Consider the following 12,752-nt stretch of genomic DNA (forward strand, 5'->3'; position numbering starts at 1 on the left):
GGGGACAGACGTACAGTAATGTCAAGGATAGAGGAAAGCCAGGCAACATACACACTATGAACTAACAGTTTTCTTTGCTCGTATTAAAAATTTCATGGGCAGGTACATATGTGAGTGTTAAATTTACATGAAATGCAGGTAGATTCTAGAGAGTAGGTTAGAGGGCGGAGGGAGAGCGGCTTGCCTTTTACTAAACCAAAAAATAATCAATTGTAATTTAAAAACAAATGTATAGACGATACTGATGAATTGAAAACTTAGAAAAAAAATATCGGATAACAGAAAACCTGATTTCGACAACACCCACATATTGTAGCACATGTATGGAGATAAGAGACCAGCAAATCTGAAACATTGAACTAGAAAAAAATTATAATTCTGTATTCTTGTTAAGGTATTAAAGAAGTTTGGTACAGGACTTGCCGTAAGTTACAAGCAGACTTGAAGCTGGCAGAGTTTGAAGGGGAATAAACTTGTTCACTTAGGTGGTTCTGTATTTTGCAAGCTCATAAGGTCAACAATTTTCCATGATCATTGAAGCACAACCTTGCATCCCTCACTCCGTTTTCTTCTACATCCATCCAGTCTTTCCACCACTAATACGTTTCCTTTATTCTATTGTTCCACCAATCTAAAGAATTCATTATATTATCAGTATTTTTCAGGCATAGCACCACTTTCGTAGAACACAAGATACATAAAGCTGATAGGATAAAGCAATATGCAGCAGTAGTAATTTGAAATGTGTTGAAAAATATGTATGCAAGCACTAAGTACATGAGCTGGTGCACTGTTCACACAATATTACATATAACCATCATAAATCAGCTTTCATCATTATGAAATGCAAGAAAAAAAATTGTAACAATTTTTCAATATTCTGCATTCAAAGCACTTCACAAGAATTGTGGGAATACCTAGAATGCATGAAAAGCATCCACAATACAGTAACTCCGCATCACACCTTAATCCCCAACACCATTCTATCCGAGTAGATGATGTCATTGCATATAATTCATAAATCTCTAGGTAAAAAAAAAAACCAGCTCTAGATAGGGCAAAACTAATATTTTAATGTAAATTTACAATGTGTAAAAATCAAAGGAATCTAAAGATTTTTGGTTTTGTTATATTTATTGGTCGGTGCGACAAACGTGCTACAGCCGCAGGCAATGGCAGCAGATATGTGAAAAAACTTCTGAACTCCATGGCTACTAATATGGAATGATAAACTGTCTATGTCCTTTTAGTGACTTTATGCAATACAGGGACTTCTTGTGAAGAACAGGATCAATATCCAACTAGACAGGCTTAAAAAATCCTATGTAGGATTGGTTTTGAAGGACTTGTTAGATAAAACCCTTGTCATGCGCACACACACACACACACACACACACAAAAAAAAAAAATAAATAAATAAATAAATAAAAAAATAAAAAATAAAATAAAAAAAAGCTTACCAGGAAATTAAAACTTGGAAATCATCTAAAAATTATCTATCATAAAGGTTTAAAAAAGTTATATGAAGTGTTGACTAATATATTACGAATAACATTTAAGTGATATAGCTGAAGAAGCAGTTAAACTTGGACTATTAAGATTATGTAGCAAACTCATACAACACTAAGGCATCATTTCAGTTTTTTGGCATTTTCCTTTTTTTTTTTTTTTTGTTGAAGTCTTTTCTGAATTACTTTCATCGACAGATATGACATGTATTCAGAACACTTTGGTGTTAGCCAAGACTCTAAGATCAGCCTTCAGAGGCTTAAGCTCAGTATTTTCCACAGTTTTTGCTTCAATTCCATCTTCATGTGACCTAATCGATAGTACCCTCTTACCACAGCACTGCTTATAGCCTTGTTCCCAGGAGTTCTGGCTGTCTCTGCCTCCAAAGGTATGCATATAACAGCAACAGTATAGAATACAAGACTAAATACCCAAGAAGCTTTAGAAACAGGACAGTCTCCTTAGAGCAAAGACTTAAAATCATTTAAGTTCATTTCTTTTGCTGTTATAACTCTTATCGTGGCGCAACAGACATAAGTCCTTTCCTCCCTTGGCTGCACAATCATTTACATTCACCAAAACATAGTTCATCTATCTGGAATACTTCTTGGCATTATCATTGAGCATCCTCCTCCTCTTCATCATCCTCTTCAGTCTCTTGCAGCCAAGTAAGCCACTGATTAACCTGCAGATTAAAGAAAATTAAATAATGTTTGTTGCCAAAACTATAGAAGACATTTGTAACATTACCTATAGAGAAGCACCAAATGCCATCCACAACACACTGATGAGACGACATCCATATTAATGATGGCAACACACATTTCTTAAGCATGTGCAAACTATTATTACCTCCACTAGACCTCAATCATTATCTTAAAAAATTTCAATGTCTACCTTGAATGTCTAACTGATGCTCTGTTATGAGTGCCATGATAATTCAAAGTAAACAGAACAGTACATTTGTGAGCACAGAAGCAAAATGCATGTCTCCAGAGACTTTACAGAAATTAAATGAGGCAATCTTAGTTGTGGCAATGCATTACAATTTTCCTAGATGAGAGTTGAAAGAAAAAGATGCTTGAATCTGTGCTTCTATTAAAATACTGGGACTCATCAATTCACAAGTGTCATTGTATATATAAACAAAATGTGGAACAAGGCATGTTTAAATGCTTTTTACCTGGAAGAGTGCCTTTCCTTTGCCGGGATAGTCCTGGCTCAGGTCTTCCTTCCAAGTCAAGAATGCATCTTCTTCTATGATCTCTAAATCATACAGATTCACAAACCACCTCAGTAACATCCCTGGAAAAAAAAAGTATCAAGATTAATAAAAATAACCACATATCACAAATCAACAAGACACAAAAGTCTGTCTAATAAAAAATTTGTGATCAGTTTTCATGGCTTACCTTTGGGGAAGTTGTGAGTGTATGTGAACACTTGTAGAGCATATACAGCTGTAACCTGAAGCTGCAAATGATCATGAAGGAAAGCCTGAAGAACAGGTTTGAACTTTGCTAAAAGTTCTTGTTCTTGTTCAGTAACAAGTTTCTCTGGAATCACAGTTGGATCACATCCAGAGGCCAAAGTGGTTTCCTGGAAAAAAAAAAAAATAAATACAATAATAATAATAAAAAAAAGTTCATTCTGAATCCATTTCACACAAAATGAAATTGTCAGCTAGAAAATAGCACTTCAAACTGCAATTTAGCAGAAGGGATCCTGATCTGCCTTTATCATCTTTGATAGCACTAGTCTCCATTATTATTCAAAATTTAGTTTTCTATTTATGGTAATTATTCAGAACTTGGTTTCATCCTACTAGAATAAATAATTGAAACTTTTGTTTTACTTTAACAACTTTGTATTGTTCAACATTCTAGCCCAGACCAAACAAATATGGAATATCTGGACAAAGGGGCATCTTTTGGCTGTGACGATCTCCTTCCAAGAATGCTCCCAGATGGAGTGTGGCATCTGACAAACATTTCTGACATTTTCTATAAATGTCCTCTGGGTCAGTCATCTTGTTATGTTGCATACCTGTGTTATATATTTCACCAATACTGTCATCAAAGCATTAATAAACCCTGGAGCAGTATGGTGTTCCACATCCAGCGTGTCCTTGATGTACTTATAGAGTGTGTGGGGTGTTGGGTCAGAAACGAGGGCTCGCCACAAATCAGACTGGATCCTCAAGAGTGGGAAAAGGAATGATAAGTCACGGTCCTCAAGGAGATCTGCCAGCTTTTCCTTTGTCCGATCAGATTCCGGCAGAAGATTGAGAAGATTCACCTATAGAATAAAAAATAAATAAATAAAAGAAAATAAAGCATGGAAAATCTATATTAAATGCATACAAAATAAGAGCTTTAACCCAAAAAGAAAATCAAGCATTGAAACTACAATGAATTACATAATGCTCATCGGAATAATACTTCAATTATCCACTTCGTAAGAAATCAAAAGTGCAAAAAATTCCTATCAACAAAAAAAGATTCAACAATAACCTGTCAAACAACCTTGGCAGGCAAACAGAGAGAGAGAGAGAGAGAGAGAGAGAGAGAGAGAGAGAGAGAGAGAGAGAGAGAGAGAGAGAGAGAGAGAGAGAGAGAGAGAGAGAGAGGGGGGAATTATTATTTGAAAGAAACTCATCTGGGTAATCTTATCTAAATTTACCTTGCTATCATTAAAGATCTGAGTCAATTTCATTTTTCCATGAAGTTTGTGCAAGGTCTGAAGAGTGAGCAAGAAAAGAGGGAAGTGTTGTCCCCCTTCCAGTGGTTCAGCTATATCGGCCAAGGCTAGAGTGCCTGATCCGACCAAGTAACCCAAGATTCCAGCCATGTGAGATTTGACTCGAGGAACATCAGTCACCAGGTCATCCAGCCTACCAAGAACCTGCAAGAGTAATCTGTTAATGACAGATCAAAATCTGATGCACTTAAAGAAGGGTACAGAACAAACCTGGAACCGACAGATGGAATTCACTAACCAGCAACTTGAAATTCAATGCACTATAAAGCAACAACTGTACTTCAAAAACCTGAAAAACTTGAATTTCACTCACCAGTTTCACACCATCAAAGAGACGATCCACGTTAACGAGACCCTCTGAACGAAGCTTCTCAATCAACTGAGCCCCAAGTTCTCGGTTGCCCTCTGCAATAAGTGGAATAATTTGTATCCAATGAAAACAATAAATCCAAACAAGTCTAATCATCAATCAATTAACTAATATAAAACATTCATTTACATGCCTGTTGACTAATGACTAACTAGTCCAGTTTAGAACAAAGAAAAATTGAACATATTTAATGAATAACCAATTAAATACAGTATTTATGTATAAACATTAAAAAATTAAAAAATAAATTTTATGAATATCCAGTACTTAAAATTTAATGAATATCCAGTACTTAGAGTATTTATGTGTAAACAAAAAAGAATGACATTATTTGCACTTACCCTCCAAAGTCAATAAATAATTGATGGTGGCATGGACAGTTTCAGCAGTGAAGCGTTCAGGCACCTTCAAACATCGATAATTTTCTACAGCCTCATCTAAATTTTGTTCCTTCAGAAACTCTTCATAGACATTCTTCACTCTACGAAGCCACTCTTCACGACTTGGGCCCTGTTCAAGACATGACACATTACGACAAGAGAGAGAGAGAGAGAGAGAGAGAGAGAGAGAGAGAGAGAGAGAGAGAGAGAGATTACATCCTAAGTTACTCCATACTGCTATCCATGTGGTTACAACTTGTGATAATAAAATATTGAAACTTGCAAGTGTCAAGGGAAAAACTGTATAGTTGATGGGCAGTAGATAAGGAAATGAAGAGATCAGTGAAATGGACATGGTAGTGTGTGTTGACACCTATTCATTAAAGAGTTCATGTCACACGCTGGATATCTTGGCATTTTCCTACAAGGTAAAGGTGACTTAAGTTTTCTTAAATTCTGCCCGAATCAATAGTGGTGTTCAGGTCATACACCATACATTATTACATCAATAAAAGTTGTACTAACCCTATCCTTCTTCTTGTCGCGAGCTTTGTCAGTTGATGCTTGCTTGATGAGTATTGGTGGATCTTTGTGGAGGTGAGGTGGGTTGGGCTTCTGGTTTGGTGCCTGGGCTTGAGGAGCCAGAGGCAAGTTTGAATGATGGTGGTCATTACTCTGCTGGGTGCCCAAGGCACTCTGGGGAAGGATCCCAGGTGTCTTGGGTTTGAGCATCATGCTGGAGGGGGCAGGGCGAAGGGACACCTCCCCATCTGAACTGCCTGAACCACTGGTATTGGATACACTTAAAATCTTCTTGAATCGAGGAGGCAGATCTTTTGTAGCTACTGAAAAAAAAAATAAAAAAATAAAATACACAAGAAGAAAGTATTCAAACAAGTGTGAATATAAACATGGCTATATACAAGTTTGTCCATATAGTAAATAAATATACCTGCACACATTATGCAAATACTACCAAAACACTTAACACTTACTGTTGCTATAATTCTGTTGCTGGTTATACTGATTGTTCTGTTGTTGTCTACTGAAGTTCTGGTTGTTGAAGTGTTTATTCTGAGGAAAGTACTATAAATTAAGGAATCAGAAATTAAGGACTCATGTTGAATTTTCACAAGATTGGTTAATGTCAACCAGTGTTAGCCAGTTTCATAAACTGGAAAATTACACAAATATGATTTCATTGGGAATAGTAAATCAGCAGTGTGTGTGTGTGTGTGTGTGTGTGTGTGTGTGTGTGTGTGTGTGTGTGTGTGTGTGTGTGTGTGTGTGTGTGTGTACTTGTGAGCAATGCAGAGAAAAAATACTTACTCCTTGTTGCTGTCGTGGCCTGTATCCACCTCCTCCACTCACATTTGAGCCATATCCATTCGAGTCATATCCATACTTGTCAGGCTGTGAAGAAATGACTCCTGGACCTGTTCCTAATGTCACTGCTCCCATAAACACATCCTCCATGCCTGTGCGATTCCCTCCCGGCTAGAATCAATTTGAATGCATAAGATTGGATGCTCAAGATCATATTTAAGACAATTCCAATTCTCATTTATTTAAGATGACTGATTTTCAAGTGTGAAAACCAAAGTATGATTAAGAAGGGAGAATAAAAAACTGAGCAGGTAATACTATTGTGTGTAGTGCAAGTACCACATAGTGAGTTTAGAACCATTAGACAATTATCAACCATAACAGGTATGTGAATTTAGCTTGCCATTCTAAACAAAAATGCCAAACCTTACAATATAAATCAAGCCAAATTTTTTCCCTTCTTCAGGTACCTCAACCAGTCTTCCTTGGTCTAACCATCTTTTCCTGCTACACACTCAAACCCTTACCGGTGGGAAAAAGGATGAAACACCAGCTAAAGGAGACATGGGACCAGAGGACCTCGGAGGTCCATGTGATGAGGGTGGTGGGATGTAAACACCAAGATCGTGCGCTGCTTCCTCCCGCACCTGCAAGATAAATAGTTTAACGATACCTTGCAGATAATGTACTTTATGTTATTAGAAGCCTGTTCAGAAGGCTCACAACCGTGATGTGTAAGGCTTGTAACACAGAAAAACACCCTCAAGTCTCAACTATCACTGTAACTCAAGGGAAAGTAAACTATGAAAGATCTTAGAAATAATACAACAAATATTAAAAATTAGCTATGTCAAGAAGCAATGAGGCAACTTGTTGCATACCTGACGAATGGTACGAGGACCATCCACCTGGGCTACCTTGCGTGGCACCCAGTTAGCAGCACGCAAATCCAGCACATCCTGCAGCATGAAGCGGATCCTTGCCAGGAGTTCCACACTGCTGCTCAGCTGGTACATGCGTTCAAAGTACTGGTCCATTAAGGGCTGAGGAACAAGAAATTATCGTGGTTTTTCATCAAAAATCAATGAGAGAGAGAGAGAGAGAGAGAGAGAGAGAGAGAGAGAGAGAGAGAGAGAGAGAGAGAGAGAGAGTATAGTTTTGAAATTCTATTAGTCTATTCCAAGAAGTATCCATCACTTGCTCTGATAACCATACATGTTCAAATCTATGTCAGCCATAACTCTTCTGTGAGAGGTGGTCTGGAGCAAAGAACATAAGAACATCTGTAGAATTTTGAAATGACTAAAAATAATTGCAACTTTCAAGTTACTTAATTAATAATCAAACGAACCTTTTTACTCTTCTCTGAAAAGTATGCAGTGCAAGTATCAGCTTTGTATATATAGTTACCTTAGCCTTGGGCTTGTCCAGCACCTTCCCACATGTCTTCATTATCTGGCACAAACACTCCAAATCCTCAGCCAAGTCAACCACTGGTCTACGCCTGCGTTTCTCCAACAGCTGCAGAGACAATATTAAGTTGCATTGTTTGGATAAATCTGAAGGTTCTAGTATTTAACAAACAAAGGGGGTAGATGTGTCAAAGCACTGTTAGAATTAAATCATTTGAATGAGAAGAAAAAGTTTGGATCCAAAGCAGTAAAGGCTCAAAATCCCAAGGTTCCTAATCTTAACATGAGGAATAATTCAAACAGTAAAACTTCTGTACCGTCTGTAAGCAACTGGAAGACGAGGAATCAATTACCTGTTGGATGCAACGATGAAGAATGGACTCATGAATGATCTCCAGCTTGCCCAATTCACCAATGAAACGAAGGTTGCCGACCATCTTGCGTTTTGCTGCTGATCGTTCTTCATATTGTTCAGGTGTAAGTGTTGCCCCATCTGCCCCATCCCATGCCTCAGAGGCACGGCGTCGGCGCTCAAATTCATCCTGTTAGTGAAACAAATGAGCAAGGGAGGTAAGGGAAGATCCATAAATAATACATATGAGGAGTCTAGTGCTGAAGTAGCATAACCGCCACCCTGACGTTTTTTGAGTTAGTACCGGTTCCCGGTAGATGGCAGTCTCGTACGCCACGTGACAACAAAGAAACACCTGATAGCCACCTCTATGACCCCAAGAGAGAGGGTTTGGAGTCAGGTACCAACACGCAATAAATGTGTGGAGGAGGTCTGAAATTTCAGAGTTGACGTAGCTTATGAGCCACCGCAAGCTAGCCAATGGGAGTGCGGGATGCAGGAAAGCCACCGCTCAGCCAATCATAGCCACGTTACCATCCCGCTTCTTCAGTCAGGTGGCTCCATTCTTACATGTGTTGCATCTCCTGTTTTCAGCCACTTTTCTTGTGGATTTACCTGCCAAAATGAGTGACCAGAGTGGAGGGGAGGTGTCAGTGCTTAGGACGAGTAAGTGTAGACGGCCGGAGACGTGGAAAAAAACTGAGGAAGGCGAAGAGAAACCGAGGTGAGGAGTATGTGAGTCAGAGAGGGAAGGTTGTGGCGGCACGAAAGGTTGGCCCAGATTGTAAGTGCAAAAATAAGTATTTTGCCAAGGTTGGTGCTGATAATATTAAAGTGATATTTGATGTCTTTTGGGCCATGGACAGTCATGATTATTAATAATCAGATTTTTTCAAGATTTGGTAATTTTTCATAACCTAACATGTAATTTCTAGCATTATCCACAAATTTTTCATTAAAAAGTACATAATAGAAGTTTCTAATAATTCCTCCCTGGTTTGACACCATTTCTATTGATGGTTGATGTTTCGAGATACTTTTTTTTATTGTGAAAATGGCATTTTTTTCATCCCAATACCCATTTCATGTGAAAGCTGGTTTTAAAAGCTTTCCATTGGTGTATAATACATTAAGTTTTCATCCATTTTTGACCGCGTTATCATTGTCTAACTTTACGGGCGTTTTTCTCAAAACTATGTTAGTGGCGGTTACACTCCTACAGCACGAGACGCCTCATATACATCTGTTATTCAATCTTAAACTTACAAATCCCTTTCTCAATGGTCAAGTTCCTTGGTAAGCCCATCAGAAAAATCTATTTACTGGTATAAAATGAAACTAAACACAATGAGGCTTAAAAAGTCCTCATTTATTTCTATCCTGATGAAATAATTTAATCTTGGCAAACCTCTGGTATGTATACCATAACCTCATAATTAATAATTTCACTCATTGTTATATACTTACTTGACACTTGCTCAACAGTAAGCGGTTATAAGTACAAGGTCCGTCGGGTGGATCAAAGTTTGGAGCCTCTTCTGACAGCCGTTTGCACAGCTGTGCATACATAGAACAATATTTCGGTTCATCAAGGGCCTTCTCAAAGATCTGAAGAAAATAAAAACAAGCAAATGTAAGAAAATACCATCTTAAATGAATTAATAAGTACGTAATGTTATAAAACAGACATTTAAAAACATTTTGGTAATTTTAATGATTTAAAAAAGATGAAATTGATTGAAAAATCAAACATTTTTCCTTTTACACTTTTTTCATATATATATCAAAGAACAATAGTGTTGTATCTACACTCGTCACTGATTTATGAGACTTACCAACAAAATGACACCTTTGAGAACTGTGGTGGAATCAAGGCCTATATTTAGGATGTCATTGCTTAGCTTATTGAACTTCTCAGGAGTGAGTTTGTTGAGAACTCCTCGAACCTGCAAGAGAGAGAAAAAAAACAAAATGGATACTGAGCAATACACCACATCTCACACACACACACACACACACAGCGTAGTGTAGTGGTTAGCACGCTCGACTCACAATCGAGAGGGCCGGGTTTGAATCCCAGTAAGCAGCGAGACAAATGGGCAAGTCTCTTAATGTGTGGCCCCTGTTCACCTAGCAGTAAATAGGTACGGGATGTAACTCGAGGGGTTGTGGCCTCGCTTTCCTGGTGTGTGGAGTGCGTTATGTGGTCTCAGTCCTACCCGAAAATCGGTCTACGAGCTCTGAGCTCGCACCGTAATGGGGAAGACTGGCTGGGTGACCAGCAGACGACCAAGGTGAATCACACACACACACACACACACACACACACACACACACACACACACACACACTTTAATCTATAGGAAAGAAAATGATCTAATCTTTAATGAAAGACCACTCTTTCTTTCTTGAAAGTTCCCTACCTCATAATTATACAGTAGCTGATTAATGAAAATAATTCCTTAAAAGTCTATTACAAAGTCTGATATTAGTTCTTGTTTGTAATTCAAACAATATGAATTTCTCAATCAGAAAGTGAATTTGTGAAGGTCTTACCTTTCGGAAAGTGAGGTCATATTTGTTGTCTGGGGTAAGTGCATCTCGTCTCAAGCTAGAAGGAGGGATCCATCGCCTTTTGCTGCTGGATAGGGAACGCAAGTCGTCCCTGTACATAACAATGCATACACATGTACAAATACCCGTCACTTAAGCTAAATAACTTCATACTGCAAGTGATAATCTGCACAGATACATTTACAACTCCTATCATAATATATTCAAGCAAATGCCCTTATCAATACACTACCAAATTTCAACTTATGTCATCTTTAAATAAAAAAAAATAAAATAAAAAAAAATCACTAGGGTTACCTTCCTCCCACGGAGCGAGAAGCACCCCCCTGGCTCCTCTGCCCGTCCGTTGTTGCTTGTTGGTAACCCACCCTGATAAAAAATGGTGCTCTTCAGGTAAAATGTGAGCCCCTGAAAAAGAAAAAGTAATCAATGTTGATATAATTAATGAGGGCTGAGGGAGAAACCTATCAGAATAGATATAGACGAGTGGATGCAACTTTAAAAATAGGAAAGAAAACAAAGGACTAATTAAATTAATGATGAATGTATATGGTGTGGTAAGCTAATGGTTCACTTCTTGTGTAATCTGAGTGGAAGCTGGAACAAAAAGTCTTGTCTTGCACAAAGAAACAAAGGAAGGGAGAGGCCATGTTGGTTCAAGACAAAAGTAGGCCACATAACAGATAAACATGTACATAATATTTATAAGGATGTAAAAGAAATACCCCTATAATCCCTAATTACACCAACAATGAGCTATCCTCTGCCCCTCTCCACCATTCCCTGACACTTCATGGCCAAACAAAGATCAGCCATCACAGCTACTCTTGGAGAGGTAATATTAACCTTCACCGAGTAACCTAAACCTAAATCACGGCAAAAAAAAAAAAAAAAAAAAAAAAAAATACGAAATTGTTTGAAGTTATGACGTCATTCTTGTTTTTGTGGCCTTGGTCATAAACACCACACACTTCTTATCCTCGCACTGGGATTTCGGTTTCCGTCCGTCTCCACCCGAATATCTAGGATTCCGGCAGATATTCCAATGAGATGAGAAGAGGCCAGCACGGTAAATTACACAAACTAACAGAGTCCACTAAGAAGCGTCTAGGACTACATTAAAATTCCGATGATTGCTAAATGTCAAGAAAAACGGTAACAAATTACACAAAATTCACTCGGTACCTCACGAATAACCACATAAAATACAAACCAGAGGAGAGAAATTTTCCTTGATGTTTAATGTTCGAGGAATGTCTTACATATACAGTAAGCTTTGAGTTCATCATGCCACTGTCTCACCAATACACCATCATCCCGCCCTCACAACACACAGTGCCATCTAAATAAACCCACTACAACTACAGGGGTCGACTTTAAACACTGGTGGCTTTGTCTAGTGGGGAAAATTGGTGCATAAAAATGGCTGCCATCTTATTTAGGCACCTGTTACTTATAATCACTAAAAACCAACCACATGACTGAAATTAATGCCGCACAAACTTGGAAAAGACACGCGACCCAATTATTCCACCAACAAAGCACCCGAGTTAAAACCAGTCATGACGCACACATCCCACCACCGCCCTAAGCCTTCACCACCACCACCACCATCACCTCCACGGCGCCCTGGGAAGCCACTGACCTCCACCCTCGCACGCTACTCATGCAGGCACTTGAAATCCCGACATGGCAGAAGTGAGGGGAATGAATTAGCGGGAGCAGAAAACCAAGATAATTAATTCCCTGCCGAACACCTGCCAGCTCGAGGCGGGGACGACGCACCTTCAACAAAGATCAATAGCACTAATAATTACCGTCTGTAGGCCACACTAAGGTACTTGCTGGTTCCTACCCCTAACACGGCACTCACCCGGCTCTTCAGTACGCTGCCTAAGTGTTAAATGTGGCCAGGGCAGCGGGAAATGTGAGATTGACGGCACACTCACCGAAAGTAGGGTAAGGCTGGAACACGCTCGGCTCAAGACCATCACCCGCACATCCTCTTCTGAAATACCCGCCCTGTGCCTGGTTCTCCTCCATACAAGCTCTCCTCAGGCCATTGTAGC

At 38.8% G+C, this 12,752-nt stretch overlaps 1 protein-coding gene across 7 annotated transcripts; it reads right to left on the bottom strand.

The window, feature by feature from the left end:
* Window positions 1-1,115: 1,115 nt before the first annotated feature.
* On the bottom strand, window positions 1,116-12,752 carry LOC123516459 (eukaryotic translation initiation factor 4 gamma 2-like). 7 transcript variants are annotated; one of them, XM_045275767.1, is made up of 19 exons: window positions 12,633-12,752; window positions 10,981-11,091; window positions 10,666-10,747; window positions 9,945-10,055; window positions 9,577-9,717; window positions 8,111-8,299; window positions 7,756-7,866; window positions 7,227-7,388; window positions 6,873-6,992; window positions 6,349-6,516; window positions 6,015-6,105; window positions 5,545-5,864; window positions 4,981-5,149; window positions 4,583-4,674; window positions 4,192-4,413; window positions 3,556-3,807; window positions 2,922-3,108; window positions 2,693-2,814; window positions 1,116-2,194 (listed from the first exon to the last, which is right to left on the bottom strand). In XM_045275767.1, the coding sequence occupies exons 5-19, from the start codon at window positions 9,676-9,678 to the stop codon at window positions 2,126-2,128; spliced, it is 2,376 nt and encodes a 791-aa protein (XP_045131702.1). In that variant the 5' UTR covers window positions 9,679-9,717; window positions 9,945-10,055; window positions 10,666-10,747; window positions 10,981-11,091; window positions 12,633-12,752; the 3' UTR covers window positions 1,116-2,125. The 7 variants fall into 7 exon arrangements, with proteins under 7 accessions (XP_045131702.1, XP_045131701.1, XP_045131697.1 ...); XM_045275766.1 differs by having other exon boundaries at window positions 10,666-10,750; XM_045275762.1 differs by having other exon boundaries at window positions 10,666-10,774.

Source organism: Portunus trituberculatus, chromosome 41 (genome assembly GCF_017591435.1).
Source record: "Portunus trituberculatus isolate SZX2019 chromosome 41, ASM1759143v1, whole genome shotgun sequence".
Classification (NCBI taxonomy): domain Eukaryota; kingdom Metazoa; phylum Arthropoda; class Malacostraca; order Decapoda; family Portunidae; genus Portunus; species Portunus trituberculatus.